Source organism: Aptenodytes patagonicus, chromosome 2 (assembly GCF_965638725.1).
Source record: "Aptenodytes patagonicus chromosome 2, bAptPat1.pri.cur, whole genome shotgun sequence".
Classification (NCBI taxonomy): domain Eukaryota; kingdom Metazoa; phylum Chordata; class Aves; order Sphenisciformes; family Spheniscidae; genus Aptenodytes; species Aptenodytes patagonicus.
The window spans coordinates 80,717,194-80,743,473 of NC_134950.1; the positions used below are offsets into that span (position 1 = coordinate 80,717,194).

The window sequence follows — 26,280 nt, forward strand, 5'->3', positions numbered from 1 at the left end:
ACTGGAGTGAAGCAGTGAATTAGGACTACTGCAAATACTGGTACTCCATTGCCCTCACAGCTCAAAACTCTGTACAGGCTGTCAGCCCTGAGGACACTCATAAAGCCCTAATGGCCCCAACCAGCCTCACCTGGGACCTCTACCCACACCCATGGGCCCAGGAGCTCTATTTAAGCTCTGCCAGGGACCTTCAACACTTTCCTGAGCTGTGCTGTTGGAGAAGTGCTGGACCTTGTCCCTGGCCCACCATGGAACCCTTTGGTCTAGACCTCAATGTGTGGAATGGTTTTTGGCCCTGTTGCTATAGACCTGCCTGGTGACCACTAAACCTGATCCTAACCCTGGCCTGTGGCTTGGCTTCCCAGCTGGACCTCAGACCTGCCTCATCACCATGATATCACCTATTATCTAGACTATTGGTTGGATCTGGCCACAATTGCCAGGCTTGCCCCGCTCCCCTGCTGGGGGTGGTGGGATGGGCCCTGGCTGCTGAGTTTCCCAGGACACTCTGCTTTTACAGCTCTGAAAAGATTTATCCAAGTACTTGGCCTGACACCGACAAAAATCCTGGCAAATAAATGATGCCTCATTCCTCTAGCTGCTTTATAAATGATATGACAAAACTTCCTAATATACCACACCTTCTGGAAATAAATTTTAAAAGTACTTTTAAAAAAAAACCTTTAAAAGTGTCAGCATACATCATGGATATCTTAAACAAAATCAGGGTAGAAGCAGGAAGGTCAGCTGTGAGCAAGCTAGTGAGTGAGAGGAAGGTGCAGGGCCGGTGGGAGTGGAGGGTGTTTCAAGGAGATAGGAAACAGCGACAGAGGAGCTATGAGAGAAGACCGCATCCTGCAGTAAACTCACAGGCATGTACATCCCAGATTGCTGCTGAACTGGATGAAGAGGGAAAGGACAAAAATTTCTTTACTGAAAGAGTGGTTAAACACTGGATGGAACAGGCTGCCCAGGGAAGTGGTTGAGTCCCCATCCCTGGAAGTATTTAAAAGACGTGTAGATGCGGCACTTAGGGACATGGTTTAGTGGACATGGTGGTGTTGGGTTGACAGTGGGACTCGATGATCTTGGAGGTCTTTTCCAACCTCAATGATTCTATGATTCTAAGTAACCAGCAGGCTACAACAGCAAAGCAACATAAGCCTGCTGTTCCTTCAGAACTGTTCTGAACCAAAATTCAATCCTCCTAGGCTGCTATTATTTCAACCCATTGTAAGTATCACTTTCCATTTTGTAACTGCTTTTTAGTGCACCCATTGTCTTAATACTGGACATTTTCTCCTATTATTATGGAAGTATTTCTCACGGTTTTCTGTATTTCTCTGAAACTCCTTATTGGACTTTTATTCCATGTTAAACCTAAGATGAACAATGACTACTAATGTTCATAGTCCATCACAAAAGAGCCTATCCCAACTGAACTCTTTTCTTCTATATTCAGTCGTCTTGTGTCCTGCCCTGGACTGACATCTCAGTTCAAGAAAATCAATAACTATTTTTCATGCTTGGACAGAGCTATGTAACAGCAGATATAATCTACATTTGGTGGCGATGGCTTTTTGGTCAGACAACCTATTTTCAGAAAGCAATTTAGAAAATAATAAAATGCTCTCCTCTGCCATGAAATGGTAAATATTCATGGCTCTGAAACAGCAAGAAGTGTTCACATGTTCTGTGATACTGATCTTTAACATGTAGAGTTAGAAAGACCAGGTCCTTGCTGATCTGTTAATACATAAATGTGTGATGCAACTTCCCTTCAATGGAATCTCTTCACCTGAAGAAATGCCGGAGTTGGTGTTTAATTAAATCCCACACTGAAACTCATCATAAAGGTTACTGAATCTTGTTTTCATCCAACAGCAGTATAGGATACTAAATCATCCATACAGAAACACTGAAGTAAGCTGCAAGTGCATATTGAGAGGAAACGTATCCACATACATCTCTTGGAACAGATGACTACAGTACTCCAATTCTTACACCAACACCAGTCTTCTGCTATCTAGCTTTTTGGCATGCCTCGGGAAACAACATAATGTATCTAAGAGTTGCAGTTTATATGAATATATTCTAGTTTGATTTAAAGAAATATTTAATTCCTGTTAAAATTCCTAACACATCAATTAGAGACATTAGGGTGCATGTAAAATGGAATCAGAGGCCTGAACTTTACATTCTGAGCTAGTGACAAAATACCCAGCCCAGTGCCAAAGCAGTAGATGGTGAAATCAAAATCTGAGCTGACTTGATCTGCTCAGGGGTTAATATATCTACAAACAATTTAAAAAAACCCTGAAACCTTACTAAAAGATATTTGAGTTCAAGGTGTATTATATTTATTGAATATATAACAAAGCCCTTGAAATTTCCTTTCGTGTTATATAGATTCTTAATTCATTTAAGACAAAAAAATGAACTCACAGCATCAGTAACATAATGCTGTGACCTTACTACATTTTGCTCTGAATTCGAGGTCTTGAAGCTGGGCGAGTTACAATTCAAACACACTGCAATCAATTTTCAAGGAGAATCAATTTTCAGGGTCTCAAGGGACAGCAGCACATTGCTTCAGCACAATTCTCTGGCACTACCAGGAGTTCTCAGCTGGCTCAGGAGGGATGCAGCTAAGTGAAAGATGAAAGAACCACTGCAGACCCACAGCCTTGCTAATGGGAATACTGCTATTGTACAGCAGTGGAGTTAAAGAGTGAAAGGAAAGTGAAGAGAAAACCAAGGCAGGCAAAGGAGAAAATGTCAGTGGAATACAGCTGAGCAGAAGAAATTAAAACAGACAGTAGAAAAAAGATAGCCCACCTCTCCTCACGATTCTGTCCCACACAGACGCGTCCTCCATGTCGAGGGGTTGGATTGCTGCAGGAACGCTGACGAACTTGAAAGCCTATTCCACAAGTGGTACTACAAGGTGACCAAGAAGTCCATGGTGTCCAGCCTCCATTTCTGGTAGAATAAAAAGCTCAGGCTCTGTCATCTGTTATACATAGCGAATGGCTGATTAGGTGTGACTGACAGCAGAATCTGGCCCATTAATATTTCTGTAGAAGTCATTAATACTGCATCGTGTTCCATTTCTTAAAGAATACTGAACTAAAATAAAGGTGCTCTGATCCTTCCATATTCCATGCTTTGTAATCAGCAACTGCTAAAATGACCCAATTACACAAGAAGTTAAGTACAAAGATATGAAGCTATTTAGTTGCTTTCGGTCACTTTATTCTGGGTAAACTTCATCTGCAAACTCCTGTATCAAAGTTCTGAAGATAACTTTTAATCACATATTGTTCTAATTATTATTTGTGGGTCTTTTTTTCAGGGAGATTAAAATGTCAAGTTTTGCTACCTCTTCTGAAAGGAAAGTGATTAAAGGAAAAAGAGTAATAAGTAAGTGTCAAAATGCATTAGTTCGCAATTTCAACAGAATACTCCATTAAGGTAACAATACCTTATTTTTAATGTAACAAAAAAGCTAACAGAATTCACATGCTGTATCCTGCATTTGTGAACTTTTGGAAAGGCCACTCCTGTCCCTCCCCAATATACCCTAGGAAAAAATGTACTAGACCAAACATCTCAAAAGGAATTTCATACCCTGTCCTAAGCAAAAAATGATGCACTTCAAGGAGTTCCCAAAACCTTTTGATGGCTAGCTTGCAGTTTCTGTATTGGCAGAAGACAAACAGAAATCAAGAAAAATAAAACTAAACAATAATGAGTTCTTGAGGTTTCATCATAAAAGCAAAAGTTAAAATAGCGCCTTACTTGATTTTGAAATCATTTTTTTAAACAATGAAAATAATTAAATCCAGTAATAAAAATGACATAAGATTATTCAAGTAATTTATCACAAATATTACCAATTTAAATTTCACTCATCTTGGTGTCTTGTTATTATAAGGGATATAAGAGTTGATAACACAGAAAAAAAGCTTTTTAAAAAATAATCAGCTATCACTGGTAACACAGACAAAAAATAAGATCTCTGTCAGTGCAATGTCTGATCTAAGTGGTAAAATGAAAAAAATACCTGCATATCCATGAATTCTGGGAATCAATTACTAATATAACAGTGTTAACAGAAGCAAGATGTTAAAACAGTAGTGTAATACTGCCAATGGTAGTACGTGAATCAAGTCCCAAGTCATGTTCCAAATTCCCTTCTAAACCTGACAGCCAATAACCGTTGTTTGATTGTTCAGTATCTCACAGCATGCTTATCTTTTCTACCATTCTCCTAATCTGATGTTATATACTACATTGTTATGTTTTTAGTAATTTCCCTAAAATCGACTATTTCCATTTACAGAGCTTGCAGTTATCTTGTGCAGAAGGATAATCAGTTTTATTCACTACCATGATGTGCTTCTGATGTTTAAAAAAAGAGACAAAAAGCAGAAAGAATCACTGAAAATAAGCAGAATGCACCAGTATAAGTTTCATCTTGCAATTAAAGTATGTATAATGTTTTAAACATGAACTCCTAATTCAGTTCAGAATATGCAGTGTTTTGAGTGTCTTTGAAATGATCTGCTCTCACTGTTTTTTCTGGGAGTGGTTACGTGCCTGAGGAAGACAAAAGAGTGGCTAAAGAGTGGCATAGAGACTGGTAATAGATCTAGATGTCATGATACAATCAGAAGATATAACAAAAACATCTTTCCCAAGGCAGAACGGGGGAATATAATGGTGACATGAGACATCCAAAAGAGTAAACAGTTCTGACTTCCAGAAAAAAAGTTTTATGACTTACAGAACTGAGAAAAAGTATCATACTTTAGATACTACCTAACGTTGATTTTTTTTTTTTCCTGAGTTTTTGTTAAAATTAGCTGAGGACAATACTATTTGGTACACAGCATTTGAAATCAGTATTTGCCATCCGTCTCATTCTCTCTCCCCACAAAGTCTGAGAGATACTTTCTAATGTCTCATTTGCTGTGGCCATTGCTGTGAGCTGTTTCATGCACTGAACAGGATCAGTGGATTGCAGATGAGATTTCACAGGGTAGGTTCTATTCTGATTAAGTTAAAAACTTTTAAACCATAAATGATAGAACCTGAAATTGTTTTGTGTACCTGGAACAGTTGGCAATCTCCATGGTTGGTCCTTCACACAGCCAACCTCCACACTGAGGAGCAGGACTGTCACACACACGTGTCCTGCAGAGGCAGGAGCCAACACTGGCACCGTCGGTGTGAGTGCAAGGTTTCCACTGCGACCAAGTTCCAAAATGCCCATCCACTGTCAGATTCCTCATCTAGAAACAAACACAACAGAAAGGCTTACCTAAGGCCTGACAGTTCCTTCATACAACCTCTTAATTCTGCAGTACACGGAGGTACAGCCTTCAGCCACCAACAATAAAAGCCTCCACTGGAGAGGTGTACCTTCCAGACAGCAAGCTCCCCTTATAATTTCTGTAGCTGCATAGTTCCCACCACCTCCAACCGATCTGGGCCACTGGATGCCACCACTGTGGCAATAACAATAATCACAACTAACCATTACCTTTCGCAACCGTGCTTGCCTACAGTGATTCAACAAAGTATAGTTTCACTTTCTCAATTATCTTCTGATAACAGTATTCCCTATTTGCTAAAATTTACCTGTGATTAGGAACCTGGATACTGACTGTAGAACAGCATGTGCAAGAACGCTTGTGGAAACCCAGATCTAGATCAAAAGGAAGAGGCAGCAGAGGATAATACTCCAGGGTAACAAAACTGGATGAATCAACCTCAAACCTCCATGATGAGTGTCTTTTTTTGACAACAGTTTTTTGAAGCACATATAGCACCATTTCATAAAAGTGAAATGTGGTTTTAAATATGACTCTCTAAACATTACATGTAATTGTATGTATAATTCCTAAAAACATCTTCAAAAAGCAGCACCTAACCCTCCATGATGAGACAGTTTGCTCCCGTTGAAGTCAATTCTCAACACCTTTGGCTGGAAGGGTCGGACCATTCTCATCTTGACTGGAATGTTTCCATCATGCAGCCATAACACATGTTAATAAGAAATCTTTACTGCCCAGCTGAAACAAAATGTGCTAAAGGAAATTGCAGCAGCCTCCATGGTTACTGGAACTTATAAAGAAAATGGGGCTGGACACGGGGAATTCAGCTCTCTTAACAAAGATAGGCTTTCATATTGTTAATTCTTTTAGCAAGGTGTTAATCTTGACTAATCTGTGATCATAGATGGAAATGATGGCCACTTTTTCACTTAAATGCTAAAGGATTTGCCTTTTGATTGTCACATTTTAACTTTCAGTCAAAACAGCAGTACTAACAAGTGCAGGCTAAATAGCATTTAAATTCACTCCTAGATAAAAATAAATATGTATCAGTTGTAATCATGCATATTTTATCAAATGTGTAAGAAAGTAACACTTTAACATTTGCTTATATATTGAAATAGGAACTACAGCTGTAGACTGTCATGAATGATCTGAAATGGTGTCTCCCTTTTTCTATTTTTAGTATTGTTTCATTTTAACAGTGGTGAGGGAAGTATACATTTCACTAATAATTTGAAGATACAAGAGATTCAATTACAGCACAAGACATGTTTCCACTGCCACGCTGGATGCTGGCTGATTCTTTCCACTGTGGTAAAGGTTCCATAATTTCACTCTTAATTATATTTCTCATGATTTATTTTTCACAGATATAGCTTCTCCACAGAACAGCTATGTGCATGTTCTGCCAGCTACAACTGACATAGCATAATTCATCATTTCAAAATTCTGCTGACAGCTGTTCATTGAAAATAACTCACCGACCTTTGCTCATGCAGAGTATACACTGTTGTTTTTCACAAAACAACAGGAAATACTTACTTCTAGTTAAGTGACAAGTAAACCCATTCTCTCTTACACAGCTGGTCTAACAAACATATTGTCCATAAACTAGCAATGATATGTCCCCAATCCAATTAATGTCAGAGATGTGAAAATGTCTTTACTGCTTTCTATTTCTATGCTGCACCAAAGCATCTTTATTGTTGCACCTACAATTATAAACTAAAGCTACAGTTGTCTACAGTTATCATAATTTATATCAAGTGGCAGGGAAAGTATTCATAAAACTTAGCTGAAAGCTTGAGCTCAGAAGCACAGACTGATGGCAGGTTTCTCTTTCTTGATCTGTGACCCCTAGTCCTGTAAAGATCATCCCACTGCAGTCTCTGCGGTTCCCCATGACTCACCTGCTCCGTCTCTCTATGAATATCTCCCTTTCACTAGTGATATCAAACAATTTCATCATAGGACTATAGGAAAGCAAAATGTACTGATGAGGGGCCTTTTTAGCCCTCACGAGAACCTATGCCCATTAACCTTTTAACATCTGACACGCCTCAAGGGGAAAATCACAATCATGCAGACAATATGGCTGTACTTTCCTGACACGGCTGCACTCTGCTTTCCCTCTCTACCACCCTGTTTTGTCAGCCTTTCCCTGCTGCAGATACTTCTAGTCCCTTCTTCCTTCCTAATGTCCTCCAAATATCAGTCATCTTTGTCTTGAGCCTCTCTGCACCCACCTTGTCTTCCTGGTTTGTGCCTCTGCACTCTGAGTCAAGGTCACATCTTCAGTGACCCATTCCTTAAATCTGCCACGAGCTCTTTGGTTTGAGATTACTTTGTGTATAATTCAGTGGCTCTGGAGTATTTCCTGAAGCTGCTAATGAATTCAGGTAAGATCCCATACTATACTTTTTCCCTGCGTCCAATGTTTGCTACAGCTGTAAAAATAAAGCCACTTCATGTTGCATACTTATGTAAAAAAAACCCACAACTTTTTTAAAAATTATTTTTACTTTCCTTGTAAAAGCTCTTTGATAATGTCACACAGTGTATTTTTGAGCGATGGATTGCAAGTGGTCCCACTGGAAAATATTTCGGCAAAACAATGAACCTTCATTACTATAAAAAATATTGGATGAATAATTTGACCAACTGAAAGAAGCTCAAAGTATATATATGTGCCATAGCATTAATTACTATCTATATTCATGCACAATTGGTGTAGTCATGCAACTGAAACAATAACCTAAAAAAACAACTTGAAAATTAAATCAAAGCAAGATAACCAAAATAACCACATTTGTCTCAAATGATCTTCAAAGTTCAGAGAGATTGTAACACAGATGCTCAGCTACCTCTCCTAGCCCCCTCCCTGCTCTACCATGACATACCAATAAATATTCAGATATAGGAATAATTCCCTAGGAAGTAATTTCTCAAGTGCAGCTGGTACCACTTTTAATTTTGGGCTAAACTAGTGTATAAACAGGCCTCCCTCTCTGATCCGAGTTTAGAAGAAACTGGTCATGCATTAACTTGACAAATTTTTCTATAGTGTTAAAAAGATCAGTGTAGCTTTACTAACAATTAAGATACTGGAACCAATTGGAACCAAAACAGGGAGGGCAGAAGGTTTCTAATAATCTGTTATGTTCTGCCTGCTACATTATCTTAAATGTATATAGCAAATGTCAAGGATGGACATAGCTCAGTTGTCTACAAAATGAAATTCATTACATCTCGGCTTATATATCTTGCTGTGAATACAGCATATAAAAATGCTGTAAACACAAATATTTGAAAGCCTCGCTAAGCAAAATTGTAACTGATTGCAGTTTGCCAGAATACAGTGTTATTTTAAAGGAATGTTTCTATGAGGTTTTCAAATTTGTTCAATAATGTGTTACTTAGAGTTCAGCGGTTTAAGACAGTAAAGTGGTAAAACCACGCTTTTCAATTTAGACAGTGAATTCTAAAATTTTCCTGATATTATGCAATCCTAATCTGCTCAACTCCAAAATTCCTTTGGAGGCTCGCTAAATCTTTTCATATATGATATGCAGAATAAGTCTCACAGCTGTGGATGAATTTCTGAGCAATCCTTTGGTGCTCCCCTGCTTTGACTAGACTGTCAGTTCCTACGCAACTGTCATGTATAATTGTTTCTCCAGCTGAACGGAACAGAACTGAATTCTGCTTTCTAAACCATTCATCCCTCCCCCTCCATCCCTCTTGGCCACATGCTTTGTATCTATGAAAGAAAGTAAGGGGTAATGCCAGAATTCAAAGACTAAGCAGTAGGCAGACTCCTCATGCAAGTATCGACCGACCAACCCATTCCAGTAATCCTTCCTAAAACAGCAACCCAACTAGGCCACCACCAAACCCTCCACATAACCACATTTACCCTGTAGGATTACCGCAGGGAGATATGATACACTCCATGTACTTGAAAATGAATATACTGTACAGTGCATCTAGTTACTTGCCAATCAGGGAGGCAAGGACTGCACTAGTGACTGAATCCAGACTTTCTGTGAGACAATGGCTATGTCTATATTAGCAAGTGGTACACACATAAACTGCAAATCTGGAAAATAAAACAGTTGGTGTTGAAGACTTGACACATACACCATACGTATTTTGTGGGCTTTACTTTGGACTCATTCTGGTCATGGATCAAATGCCTAGCAGTAGTTGGAGCACATTTTTGGTTTAATTTCATCTGAAAGTAATGTGGCTTGTGTGCTTCAAGACTGCTTTGTCATGTGAACCAAAGAACAGTAGATGGGAAAAAACAGAGTATTTACCACAAAGTTGCTCCTGATTTGAGCTAAAATGTTAATGCAGATTAATCCAATGCAAGCCTTTTTTATTAGGCCACTATGTGAGAGCATGGATGCAAAGGACAGGACAAGATATTGTTTACAAAATTACTATTTAATGTCAAACACAGACAGTCAGAAGACAGGAGCTAGTTCTCAAGGACCTCAGAATCGGTGTAGTGATTTGTATCTATGAGGCTGCTGCAACACATGTAGAGATCACAAGTGAAAGCTGGAAGAACTTTATACTATAATTTTGCATATCTCTAGTTCACTAAACAAAACCCAGCTTAAGAGAGAGGAGTGTCAGTAAGATGTTAAAAGGAGCTTGTTAAACACATGGAGAATAGAACACGGATGTCATATGAGCATAAATTCATAGATGCATGTGCTCCAGTGGCGAGTGGGGACAAGTTCAAGGAGTCCTTATTAGCAATGAAAGCAGAATTGAGTTGGAAAGGCTCCCTCTTCATGGGCAGAAGGCAAAGACAAAGCAGCATGAGTCTCCAAAGGAAAGAGCTTAGTAGTACAAGGAAGATCCTTCTTAACCCTCTTTTTGTGCTCTTTGGAGTGAGGGAAAAGAACCAATACTAAAACAACACTGGAACCACATTAAAAAGGAGGGATAAAAATCAACTTTGTTGTTTGTTTTTTTATTATATTAAATTTATTCAAAATCATTTTTAAAGAGAAGTGTTAAGCCACTGTAAATATTAACACTAAGTTTATTATAATTATCACTCCTGTCATTTATGTGGGTGAGACTTAACTCATACAATTCACCCTTCCAATTCATGGACTTTGAAAAATGTTATATGGCCTTTTATATTAGCAATGATGATCCTAAAAGAAAAGATTATACCACTAGTGATTAAATTTTTTCAAAGTACAAAATGGAGAAAAATCCTACAGAGAAAAATATGTCAATATCTCTAATGTTAGTGAATATTTGTATTCAAGGTGGGAACACAGACACTACAGGTAAAAAACAACTACCCTTTGACAGTACTATAAATAATTTGATTATATAAGTAGTTTGATAAAAAATAGAAAACAAACTAAATGTCCTGTTAAAATCTGATGGGAAGGCCTGAAGAAAATGGCATTAACACAGTTTTCTGAGCTTGAAAAATCTATGCCAGCTCATTTTCATGAAATTCACGTGGTATCAAAAGTTTTAAGAGATAAATGAATGTATTTGGACTTACTGGACACACAGTAATGCTTTGCTCCCATTGACTCATGCTCAGACTTTCTTCCAGTGTTGTGCATTTCTTCATCACCATGTCCCAGCCACAATAAGGGTCTTGGGATCCAATGCATGCACTGTGAATGAAAATCAGTCAGAAAACATGAACATTTATCTTCGTCTGCACCGGCCAAAGATCTCTAAATAACTATGTGGCACCTCTTCATATTTCATAGGCCTAAAACAGACAGTGAAATTGATGATGTGGTATGGCACAGATGAAATGACAAAACAGAAGAAAAATGAATTTGAATACCTACACAAAGCCAGGATTTCTTTTAAGTGCATAGCTGAATTTCTGGCTGTATGCATGGTCTGTCGTCAGGACTGATTATTGTACTTAATTACTAGAGAATTACAGCAATTCATAAAAAGCGTATGTTGCCTGCTCCAAGTAAACAAGATATCAGGAGTTACAGTTCTTAGTCTTTTCTATTGGTTTTGGAATTATAGTTATCATCTTTGTCAGAAATCAGAAGACAATGTCTACTCTTTGAAAATTAACTAGAAAACCCTCTGATTTGTTTTCTGCACTGCTGTAGAATCCCTGGAAATAAGTTCAAAGGGGTGCTGGTGGCTGCTATCACACCTCTCACATATCACATGCTGCTCTAGACATTCCCTCCTAGTGGCACTTGAGGAGGAAAAAAGAAGGTTAGAGAGAAGGATGGTAGTCCAGCTTCCTACAGACTCTGAAAGACCCGCTCTACAAAACTAGAAGTTCTTTTCTCTGTTAAATGGCAGCTTTCTCTTGCTACTGGTAGGTTAAGCATTAACAGTCCAGGCAACAGGTCTGCAGCTTCATAGCTAAAGATACATAAGAAAGTAGGTGTAAGTCCCATCATAGTGAAGCGTAACAGAATTGTTTTAACACTTGTAAAAATACCTATAAATTACACATAAAAAATATAAATTCAAACATTTTGTCTAGATTATAAAAAATGCTAGACTGATCCATGGGGATCACTAGACTCAAATCCATGGGAATTATCATTCTCTCTTTAATTGTCTGTTCACATCACATCTGTCCAGTGAAGGGCCACAAAGATGATTAAGAGACTGGAGCATCTCCCCTAGGAGGAGAGGTTGAGAGAGCTGGGACTGTTCAGCCTGGAGAAGAGAAGGCTCAGAGCGGATCTCATCAATATGTACAAATACCTGAAGGGAGGGTGCAAAGAAGGGGGAGCCAGGGTCTTTTCAGTGGTGCCCAGTGGCAATGGGCACAAACTGAAACACAGGAGGTTCCCTCTGAACATCAGGAAACACTTTTTTCACTGTGAGGGTGACTGAGCACTGGCACAGGTTGCCCAGAGAGGTTCTGGAGTCTCCTTCCTTGGAGATATTCAAAAGCTGTCTGGACCTGGTCCTGGGCAACTGGCTCTAGGTGACCCTGCTTGAGCAGAGGGCTGGACCAGATGACCTCCAGAGGTCCCTGCCAACTTCAACCCTTCTGTGATTCTGTTCTCACAAATCCTGTGTTTTATTCATATTTCTGTTTATCTATCTCTGGCATTCCTCATGTAGTTCCATGCTAACATCAGACAAAACGCAGACTTACTAATTCCTTAGTATGCTATTCCATAATACCATTACAGAGGATTCTTAGTGCTTATAAATTTCAAAGGATTAGTTTCTACACTTGGCAACGTGGATTTCCAGTACTATGTGGGAGGATAGTTCCCATCTGCAAAATGGGCACAGAGTAAGAAACATAATAGCCAAAACTCCCTAGGTACCCCTAATTAGGCTGCCAGTTCGCAGATAAAGCTTTTGGTTTAGGGGATTCAGTGTTCAGAAGAGAGTTCCCAGTGATGGCTCTTGCAGCTGTAAGCACTTAGCATTTTTGTAACTCAGGCTGCACGTTTCCATTTAACTATCTAGAAAGTGAGGAGGACAATTAATGCAAATTATGGAAAGTTTTAAGTGTCTTGGCCTTCCAGTGTTTGCAAGACAAGATGTTCAGTGATCTCCTTCAGAGTACCTCTGATAAAGCACGTATTTTATGAAAAAAGAATACAAAAAAAGTTAAAGGCTGACATCATGCACAATTGGCAACTTTAGCTGTGCTATTTCTCAAAGTAGAAGTGCTCACTTTTCCAACTTTACTATTCCTTTATGTTAAGTGTTAATATTTTTAAATGCAGTTATTATGCTTTAGACACTTTTTATTAAAAAAATAAAATATTTTAGAAGTCACTGTCCTTTCACTTAGAACCACACTCCTCTTTCCTGGGAGTAAAGCTGATCCTTCTCCCACTCTGCTCTTAGACCCCATTTCCTCTTTTGCTTCTGTTTCCACATTACTTTCCACTCAGGCAAATCAAAATGGCTTGCACCTATCATTACAAGTCACTTAGAAGTTATAAGTAGGGCACTAAAAGCATATTTCAATTGTTCTTATAACTTCCTGGTATCAGAACAGATCCTAGTTTCATGGAAGAAATAAAGTTAAAAAAAGTCCTTGCACTGCTGGGACAAAGCATGTTCAATCGCTCTGTGGACACCGAACATGGTCGTTTCAGTAAGTGAACAGGTTTGGAGAGCACAGCAGCAAGATAAAATGAGGTGAATCTTTTCAGAATTTAGTGAGGAAGGTCCACTGACCATATGAAAACTATGATTTTAAGAAGTTAATAACTCAGCTAACCTCATGCAAATGACAAGAGGCTAAGTGCGAAGAACTTCCTCCAAAAATGAGAGGCATTAACAGTCTTCAATATTTTTTTTTTTCTTTACACTATAGTACAGAAATTAATCCTGGAAACATATGTACTATTCCAAACAAACCAACAGTAAATTTTGTCTGAGAAGTACTCCTCACACGAGAAACTCTAGTTTTGCCTTTTTTTTAAAAATAATGTTCTAATTGATTGTTCCAGTCATTGTTATACCTAAGTCTCATCTTGTAAAAAGTTTAATTTTTGAAATCTTATATTCAGAGAGAAAAATCATACCATGGAAGTGTAGTTCAGCATCATCACCCTCTTTCTGGCATTTCAGTTCAGCATGCCACATATATTCATGAAATGAGGCAGGACCAGGCTTAAATAGCTGCCCTGTTCTCAGGTATTAACACAACAGTCCTTTTCTGTTCTCCCTGCCTCACATCTCAGAGGGTTTTCTTATTTATTTCTTTTAGATCACTTGCTTAGATCACCAATATCTCTGAAAAGTGGATATATTTCCTTTTAAACGAAGAAGAGAGGTAATATGTGGGTAAATTTTTATCCGTATTTGCTTAATTATGTCACCTTTTAAAACCATTTTCTTTCCTTTGAGGGATAATTTAATGTGCGAATAACAGCAGCTAATTACTTTAATCTGCTATGCCTAGATAAAAAAGAAAAGAAACAGATAAAAAAATAAGTTCAGAGATAGAAAATGAGGATAGAATAAAGCTTCTAAGTATGAAAATATCAGAACTTCTATCTGAAATGTGAAATTTAAAGGGACTATTATTACCTCACAATAATGTGTCCTTACTGTCCTCCATCAATGAAAATTTTATATTGTTTTAAATCTTTTTTAATTAATCTCTCTCCCAAGAGACAGCAGTAAGAGGAACAGCTTCAGTGTATACATGAAATAACAAAAGAAATTGTACAAAATGGCTACCAAATTCATGTACGTAAGGGAAGTTGGAAATTAGATACCACTACACAACTTTATCCCTTTCTCCTCCCAAATCTCTGTCTAAACTAAAGCCATTTTAGATGCTACTGTTGAAAAATTAGATAAATTTTAAAATTAATATTAGGTCTTTCAATTGACAGGGCTTTTTCAGGTAGTGACACTGGAAGTAGCAGAGCTGGATAATATATTAGCCATCTTGTCTCTGGAAGTCTACCTTGCATCTGAGTTTCACCAGAGATGAAAATGAATGTCTTGTCTGTTACTCCCAGTAGGCACCAGCCCACATCTCTAAGACTTCACATGATTTGTCCCTGCTGCTAAAACTGGCAATTTTGTGCAGGAAGGAAATTCAGGAATAAAAGTGAATTGGTTCATTCTAAGACTCTTGATGCCACTTACCCTGTTGAGTCAGCACTCTCTACAAAAACGTTGAACAGCGTTTGGCTTCTACTGATTGATTCTGATTTTCCTCTATGTTGTTATTTTACGTTTTTACCAAACGTAAATGATAGGTAGTTGAGTGTCTCTCCTGCAAGGCATTCATTTGGCTGCGATGGTTCGGTATGCCCACTGACAGTCATGCAACACTTAAACAATGGATTTTGACTGACTACTAACAGAACCGTAAGTCATCCCACTCTAAAGCAAGCCAGCAACAGCAGGTCATTTTCCTCAGCTATTTTATAATTATCACCAAGCAGGCTAGCAAAACTGCTCTACTTAAGATACATTTGAGATGATTTATTCAGACAGAAAATGAGGCAGAAATGAACACCATTCAGAGCAAAATATCTTAAAAACCCCATACAGTTTTAGACTAAAAAGAATTGTGTGTGCTCCAAAGAACAAAAAAACCTTAAGATTAACAGCTATATCCTGATACCATTCGTTTCAAAGAGATTTTTAAATCTCCTTTCAGGGGAAGAATATATCCCCATATCAATATACATTGTAAGTGCTAATCAGATATCCTCTTGAGCTGTAACATGTTATTCAGAGAATGTATAAATGTAAGAGGTGCATCTTCTGAGACTGTTCAATGAAGCATTTTTCTGTCTTTACCTATACACAGCATTTTGAAGAACAGAGGATATTTGAGTCTCCTGACCCTTTCAAATCGTTTCTACTGAGATAGCCATGCCTGGTTCCAATTACTGTCAACTGTGATCTGGACACTTTGTATACCAGGAACTGAACAGGGGTCACCATCTTATTTCACAGAAGCCAGATTCTTCACTGCAAATTTGAACAGACAAGTGAAGATAAAAGCCTGTCTTGTGTTCCAAATGCACTGTGTTATCTACTTCTGAATGAATACACAAATCTGATACCAGACTTCTGTACACAGGTACCTATCGGTGTTTTCATTACTACCGGTTTTGTAGACATATATATATGTGTCTGTATCTATAGATAAGTGCAATGAAGAACAGGGATCTAAAGATACAGATGAATGATGCAGAAGAACATAAATGGTACGCACACAATTTATAAAGTCGTAGAAGCTCAAACTAAGATGCGTGTCAAGTATTCAGAATCCTGCTTAACCCTTGCCTGTACCGTTAAGAAAAATCAAATCTTTTAATCATCTCAGCCACTCTGTGTGGACTACTATTGCTTCCTCCTACTTGAATTTCTATAAGGCAATCAAAATCCATCTAGGTACAATTCAATCTTGCAGCATGCACTGACAATACTAGCCTTAAATTTACAAGCTCCTCCCTTCAAATCCAGAATCAGGAATTTATGTATAATTTTTTTAATAAAATTGTTTATAACACACAATTCTCTGAATACAGACGATTCCAAGTGGCTCTACTTGGAACAAATGTGAAAGACAACTTTCAGAGCATGCCCTCTACAAGAGAAGGTAGGCTTGCCATTCATTGTAAAGAAATAACATCTGAGGTCCCCATCCATATCAATCAGCTAAGACAAAGTTTCCAGCCCTCTGATTAGGAGGTAGGAGCCTGGAAATGCTGAGACCACCAGGTGCAGCTGGGTTTTTCGGAGTCCTTTTGATGGGATGAAACTAGAGCTTGCAAATCTGTGGTTGGCAAATAGGGTCTGAAAATCATAGAACCATAGAATAGTTTGGGTTGGAAGGGACCTCTAAAGGTCATCTAGTCCAACCCCCCTGCAATAAGCAGGGACATCTTCAACTAGATCAGGTTGCTCAGAGCCCCGTCCAACCTGACCTTGAAGGTTTCCAGGGGTGGGGCATCTACCAACTTTAGGGAGTTTAATAGTTATCTTCTCATGATAATCATTCTATTTATCTTGCATTATAGTTAATTAGCAGGTATACGAAAGTCAGTTGTGCTTTATGCTTGGCCTACTCAACTTTGAAGAAGTACAGAGAGCTGGAGAATTCTTAGTGAAAATAATAGCTCCAGTGAATAATGTTGATGGTCTTCTGTAAAAGTTTGATAAACATGTGTGAACTGCAATACCCAGGTGATAGTAACCTGGTCAAATCTTAACGACTTTCCCCAAGGAGAGCCGAACTAAGGTAACTGCTCTGCTGTTTCCTCCTGGAGCATGAAGACACCAGGGCTTTTTGCAGAACTGCTTGTAAGAATTCACATGGCCCAAACTATTTTTCCCTAGCTGATTCCTGAAAACAGCAGGATTATGACAGGGTGTTCAAAACTATTCAGCCATTGGCAGAAGTCTGAGGGAGACCCTCTCCATGAAAACTGTCAATCCAAATAACTAACACAGGCAACTCATAAACAACAAAAACATCATGGCGTAATGGAAAGTGCTGAGCAACCCAAACTACAGGTGTGACAACAGGCTCTGCTTGTGGTATGGTCTGCTGTCACAGCAATAAAGTGCACTGAACTGCACCTAGAACACCAAAAAAAAAAAAAAAGGGGCAAATTTAGTCTCCAAATGTAAAACAATATTTTCAAGGGCCTTCAATAACAGTGTCTGTGGGAGTGGAGCCATGAGCTGGCAGAATAGGACTGTCCTGAATCAAAGGGAATGTCTGTCAGAGGCAACACCGTGTCACAGAGGACTCCACCACAAGAAAGTGCTGGTGGAACAGATTTACAAGGAAATACGAATTAGCTAAATATGTACAGCATATCAGAGTGATATATACAGAGACATAATAAACTATGAAGAAAAGCAATAATCACATGCTTTAGAGGCTGGTACGTGAAGATAAAACAAGGAATAATGAAATAAAAATAAAAAATAGACAATCTCAAGAAAATTATCTTGACATTGAGATATTAGCTTGTGGAACAGTCTGCTCAACAGAGGGACTGAAGTTGCATTGTCTGAAACCCTTGCAATAAACCTAAACAGAAAGATTAGAAAAGATCAGACGGTGAACGCTCTGCCATTGACACAAAAAGGAAGGACAGATGAGCTAGTACATCTTCAGCCTTTTGGCTTTTTTAAGGCTGTTATTTATACACAAGCATGCTCTATTTCTCAAAAATTATATGAAGTCGATATTAAAGACTACACATGCCCTTGATCTGGGGAAGAAACTCTAGTTATTATTGATGGAAGTTCAGAATATAGCCTTGGTGCAGTTATACAGCCCTAAGTATGATAAATGTGAACAGATAAAATTAAAATAATCCAAAAAAAGAACCACAATGCCTCAAGGCATTTTCCTTAGGTAAGGTTTACTCATTACTCTATTTACCCATTGCTATAGTGTAAAAGTAATAGTTGGCAACATATGACAAGAATGTGAGTATTAAAGCACCCAGCACTGCAGTGCCTAAGTTTTAGAAGTTTCATTACCTAGTGAAATTTATAGCCCCAAGTAAGGTACCTACACTCTCTCCACCTGTAGAGAACCAAATACACTTGAAACCCAGCATAAGCCCAAGAAAAAACTAGTCAAGCCAAAAGTGATAGGTAAGAGAAAGATTATGCCTGTGTTTTCCAAACGATCTGAGTCTCTAATGGTAGATGACAAGGAGATGCCTTATTTCATCTAGATCACAGCTGTAAATCCTCTCCTTTCTCACAAAACAGAGCTAGAATTGCTGGTGAACTCTTTAACCAGGAAGAAAGTATGGATGGTAACCCTTTTGGTGCAATGGATATTTAATTATTCCAAGCAAAGCGGTACAACTACAAAAGATATGACTGAAAAACCCACAAGTAATAATTTTATCTCCTTTTAAGTAAGTAATTCCAGTGGAAGACGAGACTTCACATACCTCTGGGCAGAGGAATAAAGTACCATTTCAGCAGGATTTGAGTCATTTAACTACTGTTCTACTCAGTAAAATGGGAACAGCACCACTTTTTTTTTTTTTAGCGCTCTTAAAATCTTGTCAATTAGACCCCATGCTCAAAAAGGGAGAAGAACGCCTAGCCTGCAGCCGTGTATGTGGTCTATGATTTGACACAGTGGTCCCACCCTGTGAGGGCAGAAGCATGTTTGGGTCCTGCAGTCAGGGCCCAAAACAAGCTAAAAAACAACCAAATGCATCTGTCACAGTTCTCAAAAAGTTCATCACACTGGTTCAGAGTTCATCTGACGTAAAACAGAACAATTGTACTGAATTACTGGAACCACACTTATATCAAAGGGAAGATATAACTAATTAGATGAAATTAACAATCTCTAATAGCATATATTTTGCAACCCAGAAGTACTTTTAGATAACCTATAGAAAAAGTTGTACGCTGAACTTTAAATTCCTTAACTACCATAATACAGTCTAAAACAAAGTGATAGTTTGTAAGTTATTTTCCTTGTTTGATCGAACAACTGTTAGTTGCATAACACTTTACCTAGTAGAATATTTACATTTATTATGGTTCCTGATCCAGCGCTACCTTTAAATAGACACTTTTCCAACTAGTCTTAACTCTCAGTTCATCCAACCTAGTTTTCTTGCTGAACCCACAGAGATATTGTTTACTCAGTTATAATTCAGCTTAAAAAAAACCCCAACTTAAATTTGTCCAAGTTTCAAGCTTTAAATATATTAAACCAGCAGCTATATTGCACATTATCAGATACTTGTTTTCTATATAAACCATTTCTTGCTGTTTCATTTCACAATTCAGAATCTGTATGACACTTAAATATCAATATAATTCCTTGAGAGTCTCATCTAGTCCTAACAAGTTAGTAAAAGAAGTCAGAGACACTTCTGATAAACAGTGTACCTAGAAAGTCATTGCTGAGGGAGGTAATTAATTTGGATTCCTACTTAGTCATTTTTCCTTCCCATTTTCCGCACCCCCCCGCAAGCATTTTTCTCCCATCAAGTCAGACTAGCTGATTCTTCATACCTGTATGTTTTGTAAAAGAGACATCTCTTCAGGGGGACCTTAATCACATGTTCCTGAAGGCCCACGAAAAGGACACTCTGGCTGTGAAGAATCTGAAGGCTCCTGATGGGCTCTCGCTGACTTTTCGGCAGGAGTTCAATTTCCTCGAGCAGGCAGCTGCTTGAAGTCTGGTTCATCGGGGCAAGTACTTTCTTAATAGTGCCATAGTCTGCAAACGCAAGAGGAACATGAGTTACTAAAAATCATACCAGCAATTCTACCTACTTGGTGTCATTCAGTGAACAAATCTTTGTCCCATGCTGGATGTTTTCAATGAAGCCTCAGAACATGGGAGTACTTTCACTGGAGTTTCCTAAATTGCTTATAGTACAGTGAAAAGAACTTGAAAACAGCCGTTAAAGTTTTCTGTGGATGTAATACAGTAAAAAATAATTTTATTAGTGCAGAACAGACTTCACAGCAGTAGTCACTAGAAAACAAGGTTTCAAAGTCTGGCTATTACAAATGCACATTCACAGCAAGGGTTACTGATTTCAGTTTACCAGATTGTACTACACTTTACTACGTTTAAAGCAGTTTAAAAAGCAATAAAGTACATCATTGCCCCAGTCTGTTTTAAAATTCTATGTGTTAAAAGCTATGGGTTTTAGATATGTATCGCATTAATTTAATAAAGCATATATGCATGAATATCTGCAGGTCTTGAGTCTAGGCGAATGTAACAATAAAACGAGGCTGCGTCCCTTCTTCTTACTTATCTGGATTTTGACCTCTGAAAAATCGTATCTTTTAGCATTTGCTCTTCACTTCTATTCTTATTGTGATTTCTAAGCAAAGACAGTTAAGCATCACAAACCAGTGTCAGATGACTGATGAGATTTCCGATTCACTCACGCAAAGTTTTTAAATAATTTAAAAATATCAAAGAACATTTGTCCTGAACACAAAGGACCACATTCTCAAACTGATAAATATTTTAGGTAGCTGTTTGACCAATACTGCATTATGCAATGTTCTATGTGCCAGCAACAGTAAATATTAAAGATCCAACACTGCAAACACATACTGAGACCAGCTCTTACTCACCTGAAGTCTCGAAAGACTGTAATTGTGAGTCGGTAACAATTGCAAGACAAATGTTTGAGATGCTCTGTTCTGCAGCCCAGTAAATATTTTTTTTTGCCATCACTAGCACAAGGCCAGAGGCTTGGTGGAGATCTGGCAGCGCAGGCTCTCAGGACGTGTCTGGCCCTCCCTCAGTGGGAGCTGGTTTTAGCCACGGCAGCAATTGCCTGGGGACCACGTGCCTGTGGCCTCCCTGTGTTGGCTTCACTCTGGGAGCGCCCGGGGCGGAGGGCTGGCACCCCTACATAGTCACTGCGCGACAAACAGCTGCTCTGGGGTAACGGGGCTGGGGGAGGGCAGCGTGCGGCTCCCAAGCTTTGCCTGGGAAGTGGTGAGGAGCAGCAAGTAAGCAACCTTAAGAAAATACAAAAAAGTAGCCTCAAGCAGACTCCAAAAGAGTCTGAAGAGGAGGTGGAGAAACCAAGATGCTAATTACTGTTAAAGTCTTCTCCCCCTTCCTAAGGAAGACTGAATAGTCAATCTTAAAACCTGGAGAAGTACTGGAAGGGGGAGCATAACACCAAATAACAGGGGGAGTTAGTAGGAGTTTATATATGAGATTTTAACCATATTACTAACAAAACTTTAATAAGTAGATAAGATGGACTTAATTTTATGAGACAGTCAAAACTAATTAGATGAACCATAAATGCTTAGCTTAGTATATGAAGTGCATTCCCCTTTCTCCATAACAAGATTTTGAGTGTAACAGATCATGTCTGCATGTTAAAGTCTTCTGACTGACCTCTCAATTCACTTCATGTAACTGTTTACATTTTTCTCCTTTCTTGGTATAAACAAGCTTGTCAGGATTTACTGTATGTAAGACTATTTGTTAGAAAAAAACTTTTATTAAATGACAATTTTAATTTTCATTAAAATTTAACCTTTTTGAGATAAAAAAAATTCTAATATGACTATCACTCTTTTTCCCAAACAACCTAAAGCAGAGTTATATTCAAAAATTAATTAAACCTTTGCCAAGAGTCAGTTATGTCTCACAATTAAGCGATAACCAGCTCAACTGAAGACCATAACAAGCAGTGTTTCCACTGGTGATTGCTGGATGCAAAATCTCAACTATAATTACAGCAAGTTTCAAGGTCGAAATATGGTCTGAGAAGTGCCCAGAAAAAAAACAGTGGCTGTATTAGTTAGTGACTGAGTGAAAAAACAAATTATTTTTTGGAGCACAGAAGCTGGAAAAATGTACTAAGAGGAATAAAAGAGATCATTTTACGCACGCAAATGAGTTGGTATCACTTTACAGATCAGTTAGTACAACTCTATACCACTTGTCTAAATGGCACCCAGCAGATTCAGTATGATTCACGATACATTGCATTTGGCTTGCCATCTTTTTCCTGCATGAGACAAAAATCAGGTACGCATTCAGCACGTGCTTCTCGCACAGACTAATATTTCTTCCTGCCACGGTGCTGGGTGCGGCATGCACAGACTGAGTCACCTGCTGTCACCTCCCCAAAGATAAAAGAGAAAAAAAAACCCCATGACTGGAGGCCTCCTTCCCCCATGCCTACATACACATTTAATCTAGAAGTGCAGTTTTGGACAAGAGAATATGATCAAAACCTAATATTTTGTGTTTCTTTTCTCCTCAGTAAATTTGTTTATTGTAGAGGGCAGAATTACAATTTTTTTATGTTCAGGTCGATGACCTGGAGAATATGGTTACAGCAGCATACTACCTTAGCACGAAATAAAATATTCTCACTTTGAGAACTGCAACACTAACACTTTCCCCAGGACAGCTGTCATGGCTCTCGTTCTTCCTTCTTATCTTGGCATACAGTCTCTGTTCCTCCCATTTCCTTTTGCTTTCTTTCAGCATCTCCCAAATCATTCCTTTCCCATTTGTTGTCTAAGAGCATCAGCACTCATACAGAAATGTTGAAAATCATAAATGACTGGGCTTTAAGTGAAGAAGCAGTGCCAGAGATCCCACAGATTATCAGGAAGAAACACTACCCTTCACAGCAGCAAGGTGGCTCATATGCAAGTTCAGTAAAAAGGAATAAAATGTTATCTGAGATCTACCTCTGCCTCAGTAAACTCTCCTACTTCTGACCTTCTATAACCTATCTTCTCTGCTTTAAATTCCTCCTGCCTATTACTCCGATTTTGCATGGACCACCTGGGAGCCCAAACTAGGGTGAGGATCTGTTTTTATTCTGCAACTTTGAGACAGACACAGATTGAATTGGCTTCTATGTTCATGAGACCATAGTATGTAGCAAGGGTATGTAGCTATCAACCTCCTCAAACTATAGTATGTAATACTGGCTATACCAGGCTTCCTTACAGCGGAAAATCATAGCCATTGCATCAGTACTTTCAAAAGCCAGGTGCTTTGCTCCAGTGTTTCCAATTCTACTACAATGTATGCAACATTATGCATCCAGTCTCCAGCAAAGATTGCAGATTTGCTGAAGAACTTGTAAAAGTCCCATCCTCAAAAGTGTTGTCTGTCATTGTCTGTGTCATTTTCACACCACAGTTGTAAAGCAAAATAAAGAGAGAAGTAGGGAAAGAAATGAGTCTTGACTACGGCTCTGGGGCATGGAGGTTTTCAGACCTGTCAAAATCTTTCAAGTGAATATTTACTTTATAATCAAACTAACTGTCCACTTCTGCCAAGAAATAGCTAAGAAGAATAGTAAACACAGACCTTCCTAATGGATGTAACTTTATTGCCGTGGACACAGGGAAAGTTCCAGTTTCATCACAAATGTCAAGGCTGAGTCCAACAGCTATTTAAGAATTCAAACAAATGGCATCTTTGCATCCTGAGCATAAGCTCTGGAATAGATCCGGACACCTGACAGCCTTGGTTTAAGAATGACCGAGTATCTACATCAATAGTAAAAGACAATGACATTGGCCAGAATGAGTAAATAACGTGCTTTGTTACCTTGTACTGCTATATTTTCAGAGAGACCTGCAAAACCAGCAACTGAACATTAGAAATCTATTCACTGTGAATGAAGATGAAGAGGAAAGAAAAATTCTGGTTGAAACATTACTATGTAACGCATAGGAGACTATGAAGAACTGAATGGAAAACCTGAGATAGAGTTGTAGAGAACAAGCTTGGAGGCAACAGAGTCTGTAATGAACAAAATTATAATGGGACAAAATCAAAGGATGATCTCTAAAACTGAAAAGCAAAGTTTAAGATGTTAATGGCATAAAGCATAGCCAGCAATGGAGAACACTGCAAGAGTGTGGTTGAAATTGTAACATCTCTAGTGACAGCTGCAAAGGAAAACAGAAAATGAACACACAAAACAAATGGCAGATGCAACAAACTAATAAACCTGTAATTACTCGAGTTTCCTAACAGAAAGAACACTCAAAGAAGCTGTAGCAACTTCTTTCTATGGAGAAGAATAAATATTTATATGAGCTATTATGTTTGCAAAATATTGCTGCATTCTTCAAGTAAAAACATCTTTAACAAATCATCCAAAATGAGGCAATATCGAAGTAAGTTCATTTCACTTCTTTAGAAGACGGGAAAAAACCTCTACCCATTCCTTTTTGGGAGGGAAACACTTTCAGTCTTAACTCTTGCCATATTTGACAGTGAAACAAAACCTAATTTAATCTTCATTTTACTGTAGTTTAGCGTAGTACCTTGGAGAGAGGGTTGGTCTCCAGAAAGCAACTGAACCTGCACCAGAACACAGAATCCAAGTCAACGTTTTTCGAAGGAGAAGCCTACGGTACCATCTTTCAGTAAATTGCAAAAGAAGTCATTGGTGCCTTCTAAACTATATGAGTTGCCAGCAAAAGAAACTTGTAATAGTCTCAAATATATCCTCAGGCCAGTTGTATGCCTATGTTTGTGACTTTACAAGTATTCCTATACTTTCTGAGCACAATAAGGTGCCTTTACAGATCTGAAAATCTCCTTGTATATACCAAGAAAAACTCAAGGAACAGCAAAATCGACTGCAAATTATAAAGAACAGTCAATGTAAATAAGGGCCTATTTTGCAATTTCCGCACAAAATACTGTTTAGAAAAGCAAGATGTCTTAAGCAGATGAAAGAATGTGGTCAATAGGGAGGAAAGGGGCCATCAACGCAAGACACAGGAAATGGAAGCTAAAGCTACATTCGGTACTTCAAGTGACATTTGTAATTGAACTTGAATAAGGTACCACCTATGCAAGAAATACACTACTCTACGTATATTATAATATGTGAAAACAGACTCATTGACACCCTTAACAATCTGTCAGCATAATACTTTTTTTTTGTTTTAAAGAAAAGTTTAAAATTAATAGATGGATATTTGGGAGAATACATTTTAAAGTGTAGTTGAAATGGATACAAATCACACATATTTTCAAGTGTAATTTGAAATAGACTTTGGAAAATTATATTCATTAACTATTTTGATTTTGTCCATTATACACTGTTTTTGCATATTATTTGTTGTATATAGATTATTTTTGCAGTGGGAAAACAGAAGCATGCAGACAGTATTAACACTGCTGAAATTAAAGAAAAAATCTGTTAATGTTAAATTTCTTGTAAATATTATCCATATGTGTATATAAACAGTGTTTACAGTAATCATATAACATTTATATTAATTAAACACCATAGAAACCGAAAAAATAAGGTACTAGGGTTGTCTTCAAGGCAGAGGTCTTTCAGAAGAATAAACTGAAATACCAAACATAAAATTGATGTACAGAACGTATAATAGTACAAAATCAAAGAAAGTGCAAGGTGATTGATAAACATCCTGTCACTGCGAAAAAATGTGTCATCAGTATTTGCTTTCCTCCACCACAGGAAGTGAAAGAAAGCCCTACCGCAAAGCAGAACATGCATTTGGTTAACAGCAGAAAATTATTCCAATGAAGAAAGTATTAGGTTGCATAAGGGCTTAAGTACGCCTAACACAGAAAAACGACACAGGAACAGCTAATGCAGCAGCTGGTTGAGCCTACTTACGATTTAGCAATCTGTGTAACATCAAAAAAGATGCATATGGTACACAGAATACGAGAGGATTTAAAACCTGCTCTTTTTTGCCCTTCCTAAAAATAACTTTAAAATTAGTTAAATCATCAGTAGAATATGGATAATTAAAGCCTTTCCTATAATCTGTTTTCCCATATGGGAGTGGGGTACAATTTGGTTCAAAGCAAGGGCATATTTAGAAGATAAGGTAATATAACCATTCTCTGTAACTTAATTTATCTTTTATCTTCAGGTTTCTGAGATATGTATTTATACTTGATTTACAGGAATAGGTTTTTAATCATACTATA

The 26,280-nt window shown here is 38.1% G+C and overlaps 1 protein-coding gene across 8 annotated transcripts in view; it reads right to left on the bottom strand.

Moving 5' to 3' along the window:
- Positions 1 to 26,280, bottom strand: part of SEMA5A (semaphorin 5A) — a 365,023-nt gene that overhangs the window by 88,643 nt on the left and 250,100 nt on the right. For all 8 annotated transcript variants that reach the window (XM_076330319.1, XM_076330320.1, XM_076330321.1 and 5 more), the window contains exons 12-15: positions 19,845 to 20,052; positions 10,888 to 11,005; positions 5,116 to 5,297; positions 2,839 to 2,982 (exon numbers count right to left, since the gene is read on the bottom strand). In XM_076330319.1, coding sequence (XP_076186434.1) covers positions 2,839 to 2,982; positions 5,116 to 5,297; positions 10,888 to 11,005; positions 19,845 to 20,052 — 652 coding nt within the window. The remainder of the gene's footprint in view (positions 1 to 2,838; positions 2,983 to 5,115; positions 5,298 to 10,887; positions 11,006 to 19,844; positions 20,053 to 26,280) is intronic.